The 6563-nt window shown below is 36.1% G+C and overlaps 1 protein-coding gene across 2 annotated transcripts; it reads left to right on the plus strand.

Annotated features, from left to right (window-relative positions):
• Positions 1-1109: 1109 nt before the first annotated feature.
• LOC129743563 (uncharacterized) lies at positions 1110-1923 on the plus strand. 2 transcript variants are annotated; one of them, XM_055735602.1, is made up of 2 exons: positions 1110-1472; positions 1718-1923. In XM_055735602.1, the coding sequence occupies exons 1-2, from the start codon at positions 1120-1122 to the stop codon at positions 1797-1799; spliced, it is 435 nt and encodes a 144-aa protein (XP_055591577.1). In that variant the 5' UTR covers positions 1110-1119; the 3' UTR covers positions 1800-1923. The 2 variants fall into 2 exon arrangements, with proteins under 2 accessions (XP_055591577.1, XP_055591578.1); XM_055735603.1 differs by having other exon boundaries at positions 1110-1417.
• The last annotated feature ends 4640 nt before the right edge of the window (positions 1924-6563 follow it).

Here is a 6563-nt window from a genome sequence, read left to right on the forward strand (position 1 = left end):
CAAATTTAAATTGGCCCGTTGATTCAAAAGGTTGCTCACCCCTGAGTTATAGCAACCTCGGCATACTGCGATTAAATAGTTTTGAAGCACTGTGATTTTATAAGAGCAAGTTCACTGGTGTTGGGAAAAAGTGGTCGAAATTTTATCACTTTTTGCACATTTTGAAAATTTTGTCATGCAAAAACATTTTCAAGATCTGTGGCCTTCAAGTTTTTTTTACAACACGTGTTGTAGGTGCAATAATAGCAATGTTTCTATCACATACGTCTGAAAGAAACAGTGCTGTAAAAAATACAACGCCCAAAGATCTTGAAAACATTTTTGCATGGTAAAATTTTCAAAATTTCAAAATTTCTACCATTTTTCCCCAACACCAGGGAACTTGCTCTAAAGCAGATCAAAAATTCGTTTTATGGCATAATGATAGGTATGCTTCCATTACAGGGGTACAGGGCTAAGTACAGCAATGAAAAGGAATTGCGAATGGTAACAAAGTAAAATGTAAAACATGAGTAAAAATATATTAATATTTTTTTTTTTATTATGGGGTTTAATTGGAGGATATACAAAGGATTGTGGGTTCGAGCCAGCCGGAATATCTCGGCAAACTTGGAACCATGAGTAGATAAGTTAGGTACCTTTTCAGGATTCTTTATTTGTTTCGAACAGTTGGAAGGGAGTAAGATGAGTCAAACCTGTCCCAAGCCAGTGGTAACGGGCCCCTTGGTGGTGCTGTAATTATTGTTGATGAGTTAAGCATGTGTGGTACATACCAGTTAATAGGAAGAAAGAATAAGGATCAATGATTTAGAAATCCGATTAAAATGTTACCAATTTCGGCTTATAACTGCTGAATTATTCGGTATTTTAAGCTTAATATGGTTTGTACGTAGCCTAATACTTCAAGTTATTCCTTGGATAACTTAAAATACATGAATTAAGCTCTGTGTTAGAAAATATTTAGAGAAAACGTTCGAAATCACTAATCGAATTCCTCCAAAAAAGAGGTTTTCGCGATGCACTTAGAAAGAGTGTCTCTATCACGGACATCTCTTTGGTTGTACATGCAGGGTGTGACCAAGAACGACATTCTTGTAACAGTTGTAAAATTATATAGTGATGGAAAAACCTAGTTCAACGGGCAAGCCGTGTTCCAGCAAGATGTCCAACAAACAGCCGGTTTCGAGCTATTCGGGTCCCAGCCGTCCGGATTCCAGCCAGCCGAGGACCAGCCAGCCGAGGTCCAGCCAGCCGATGAAATCGATGGCGACCCGCAAGATGTTAGAGAGGGAGCTTTTCGGAGATACCGATGACATGGACATTGAAGTCGGCCCTGGTTACGACAGCATGAACAATATTTCAATGTGCGATCGAGACTTCCGATACCGTCTCGGGACGAAAGACCTATCAGCCACAGGTGGATTTTCAAACATACAAAGCAATTGTTTTTTGCTGGAAACAAGCAAAATTTTGTAGGTTTTTGTCTCGCTTACTTCCAGCAATTCATATTGCTTTTAATCCAGCAATTCATATTGCTGGAATATCAGCAATCCAGATTGCTAGAAACCTGCTATTTCTTTTAACACAACCGGCGGTATTTAGTAACAAGTTTATATTTCAATTCAAAATTAAATTTTGAATACTGGTTATGCATATAATAAGGAATTAAAACAATTATGTTTTTCCATTTTCCAATAAGAGATTTATTTATTTTCAGAAACACGATTTTTTTCAACATTCTAACACCGGCTCTGGGGTGGCAGCTTTGTGGCAAAGTGTTGATCATCTGCCATCTGTAAAACTAGTATTGATAAGTATCTTTTATGAAATATCTATCTGTCCAATAAAACTCACCAGTAACTTGATGTCTGGTTGCTAGAATATAGAGGAAAATAAAAATGATTATATTAATCTAACAAAAAATCGTAAAATAGAGTCTCACCTTGCTTCAGCGTACGAAAACAAACAGACTCCAATTTGACAATAAGATAGCAGATTTTCCAGCAAACTAGATCAATTGCTGGAAAATCCAGCAATTAGAAAACCGATTAGGGTAAATGTACCCAATCTTGGCCCCTAAGGCATGGTTGACTAGATTTCCCATGATTGTAGTCTTCCTGTAATGTGTACCTTCAAAAGTCCTTCGACAAATATGATTGCTTACTAGCCTGAAATGCAGCAAAAATATGTCTTTGCTTGAAAGCGGTTGATAATTTGAGATAAACCTGATCAAACTTTTGATTGAAATGCTCCTTATTCTAGCCTCCGCGCCGAATTTTGGCCCTTTATGAGTTCCTTAAATTGGCCGTCTCTAGAAAAAACTTGCCTCACTAATACAACAACAGCCCCCACGAATTCATTGAAACTATCCCGGAAGGAATGTTCTGTATTGTTTTCAAAAAGTCGGAAGTACGAAATGTCAATCAACTTTGAGAATTGATATTTGCATGTAGAATGATAATCTTAGGTAAAAAAGTTTTACTTGTTTATTTCAGTTTTTGTGTATTTAAAATTTCTAATAAAAGAATGATAATCTAAAACAAACAGGTTCCAAACTATTGCACTGGTTAACATAAATATGTTTATTAATGAAGCAAACAAATCGTTCGCTCAATTTTTAACATGCAATCATGAAAGATCTGTTTCCATTGAAGTTAACAGGTTAACATAAGATAGTAAATGTTCATATTTTTTTTATTCCACTCCCTTAAAAGGAGGACCGACATTTTAAAAACCATTATGACCGAGGCAAGAAGCAAACTAAAGCTTAAGCTAAAGTAAGCGAACGATTCTTTGAATCATAAATGTTTAAAATGTCGCCCTTACGAATTTTCTAGCAATCGTATGCGTACACTCGGATAGCAAAACAAGAGCCAGCCTGATAGAAATATATTGCATCTCACTCGTTCGTTTGGGAACTATAGGTAATGGAAGCGAATAGCAAATTCAAAAGCTGGATGAAATAAAGGCTGCATCCCTCTCGCACTCATGCAAAATCATTACCCGAACTAGGCAGCGCTCCCTTCGCATATTCCTTTCCTACAGAGAACAACGTCATCACCTCCTGCTGATGCACAGTGATATATAATAAAAAACTATCTTGGTCAAAATATTATTTTTGATTTCACATGAAATTGAAAACAATATAAATTCAAGCTCGTTACAACATAGTATTTCAACATTGCATTGCAGTTATTTTTTATATTAATATGTCATAATTTGAACTTTAAAACAATTCCTTTCAAAGCGACACATATGCAGCAAATGTCATCTTCAATACAAATTAAATGAAATCAAAATACGTTAAACCGTATTTCCAAATGTCGATTTTTTAAGGTATGGACATAGTTACAACATTGAGATCCAAGATATCAATTCGGATCTGGAACCGGTAAATTAATTTATTGAGAGGTAAATTTTATTGAGAATAAAAGTTCTCGAAATTTACCATGAAAGAGCAGCTCAAATTGTAGTATTATAATTCTAACTAAGATGCCAAATACGCTTGAGTCGGCTTGAGGGATAAATAAATTGATTATAGTCCAAAATACATTCATAATATTTTTAAATTATTTCAATCATTCATTTTACTTTTGACCGGCTTTTTAATTTCCAGACCACTGTGCACCGTCGGCCGACGAACGGCCGCCGGCTGCCGGCTGCCGGCTGCCTGTTATGTCGTTTTCACACATACATACATACTTCTGTTTGTGGAATTGCATGCCAAGATTAGGCAAAAAAAATGTTTATATTTTCTTCAATTCTACGTAGAAAATGTAAGTTGTTTGGAGTAAGTTATAATTTTATATTTTTTGCCATGTTTTGCTGTAACCAGTGGTAATTTTTAGTTATTTTTCCATAATGAAGTGTGTTTTTTAAATCAATACGAAGACCAAGGTTCTTAGATACACTAGGTTCTCCGACTTTCACAGTAAGTAGGCGAGGAGTGAGCGGGGCTCTCAATGAGTTTGTTTATTTTTTGCTCAGCTTTTCTGGGGTTTGTTGGTAAACAAACTTCATGAGTTCCATATAGTTGCATAGCCTACATAGCCAAAATGGCTGAATCGGGAATTCGTTATTCGGGAACACCTCCTGAATATATACCCACCTTGACGAAGACGGCAGATGCACTAGCAAGGTAGGTTCAATTAAGATTTTTTCCGAAGATCTTAATTTCATTTGCAGTTTGTCATGCGAAAAAAAATTATTACGCAGTCATTTGGATTTAATAGTGGACAAATGCTATGCAGAATGTTGCCACATGCGATTTTCTTTTATGTTTGATTTTTATTCCATTTTCAGGCGTATGTTTGACATGAAAATCCCCAAAATGCATTTTGGCATGCCAAGATAAGGAGCATGCCAAGTTAAGGCTCACTTACCCTACTGGTTTCCAGCAAAAATTTGGATTGCTGAACGTTTCCAGCTTTTTTTGCTGGAAATCGAGGCAAAAATTTACTGTGTACATGCATAACATAGCCGAGCTGAAAAAAACCATCGATTAATGAATGAAAGAGCGTCCGATTAGTGGAATAAAAAATAAAAACTTGAATTTTTGGAATTATTTGAACAAAACGTCCGATTATTGGAAAAACTTGCTTTGGACTGAGCTCTAAAAAACGTTCTATTACCGAGCGTATCTGATTCAAAAGCGTCCGAATAACGAGCGAGTACTGTATATCTATATTAGTCTGCATGGTAAATTAACCAAAGACAAATCAATGAATCTAGGAAAAAATCCTCCCGGCACATAAAAACTTTATAAGTAAAATGCCTTAATAAAACCATTTGTAAATTAAAAAAAAAGTAATAAAAATCTAATTTCAAAGATAAAAAAATGACATCAAAGCATTCGCTAGCCTATGATACAAGGTCCGTGAAAAAGCTTGAAACTGAAAACTTAATATAACAGAAGTTGATCGTAATTATTTTAAAGAAGTTCTGATTATTACGCATGAGTACAATTGTTATGGTCTTTTGAAAATTGATTTTTTTTTTGAAATTATGAGTGAATTTAAGACTCATTATCGTTAATTGATCTACGTTTTACCAAAAAGGGTGACTTTACTTTTATTAAATGTTAAATTCTACATTTCATACCAGGTGCATTACTTTAAACAATCTCGTTGAAAATCCTCAGATATTTCTTCCTTCCGATATCAAGTGCACACCGACAATGGATGTGCATAATTATGAAATTATCCCTCAATTAACCCTCTAAACCAAATGTTGTGTTTTTTCGCTATGAACCTGAACAAATGGCACAGCAGCATTTTTTCTCTGTTTGCTCAGAAGCTCCTTGATTTTCTTTGCTCAACTTAAAATCTATTCGGCAAACACACACAGTATCCAGCATGATTTATGATGTTCCCCTCGTTGGATTTTTCCTTAAAACGGAAAACGTAAAAAAAGAGGGAAGCTCAGCTCAGCCTACAAGTGGCCGGTGCTGGCTGAGTGCTGTCGAAAAACAAAATCTCAAGAATAGCAAAAATCACCACCACCCTACTCTATCTACCTTTTCTGCCGAAGGATTAATCGAAGGTCTTGCCAAACTTATGCGCGCCTGTTTGATTTTTATTCATGCGCATTTTCATAGGGATCCTTTCGGGCATTATAGGCACAGTCAAGCAACAAAAGAATTCACCCTTGTTGTGGATTTGGAATGGAATCGCAAGCAAAATAACACCAGAAGGGGACTTCGAGGACCAATCTTAGGTGAAATGGGAGAGGGAAAGTGGTGGTGCAAATCCGTCTTTGGATGAAGAGGTTTTCCAACCGAGCGCCACATAAAAGCTGAATGTTTGTTGTTCGAATCGAGCTGGACTAAAAGTAGAGGTATTATGACTAGGTATAAAAATCAAACAGAGAGGCAGCTCGGTTGTTGCTGTTCTGAATAGTGAGACGAAAAACTGGAAAAATGAACATCAACTTTCCAGGGTGGCGTTAGAGTTGCTCGAAATAAATTTTAACAAATAACTATACGGAAATCTACAATTTTTTTTTATTTTTACCGTATGTTGTATACTAAGTTCAAAACTAAAGAAATAAAACTAGTCCTTTTTACTTGTAAAATTATAATGTGGGTTAACAAAATTTTTCGAAATCAATAAAAAAGGAAGTATTCTTAAGTGAAATATTTGAAACACTAGTAGTTCATTTAATCGAGGATTAACGATCAATAGCATTTGAGACAAGTCCTGTATCGTATGTATTAGCTAGACTTCGAAATGAGAAGTGCAATCCGGAAGCAACAAAACAAATGCAGGAAAAATTGTATCCCTATCCATACCTAAGTGCCCCCTTCTAGCCATTAAGCAGGATAAGATTATCGTTACCCTCCGCGCTACTCTTGAACGCTACCTACCTCTGCCCCAGGCTATTGAGCTACAAAACGATTGGTTTGGCTGGAATGAATAAAAATCATCAAATCGAGATGTCATTCATTCATAGGTAGGTGCCTACCAGTTGTTTTCTCAGCGTTGGATGGGCGACCGCTCACTGTGAATTGCACGCGGTTCCGACTCTAGGTCCTACTTATAATCATTCGGAACGAGGTTTTGGAA

Source organism: Uranotaenia lowii, chromosome 2 (genome assembly GCF_029784155.1).
Source record: "Uranotaenia lowii strain MFRU-FL chromosome 2, ASM2978415v1, whole genome shotgun sequence".
Lineage (NCBI taxonomy): Eukaryota > Metazoa > Arthropoda > Insecta > Diptera > Culicidae > Uranotaenia > Uranotaenia lowii.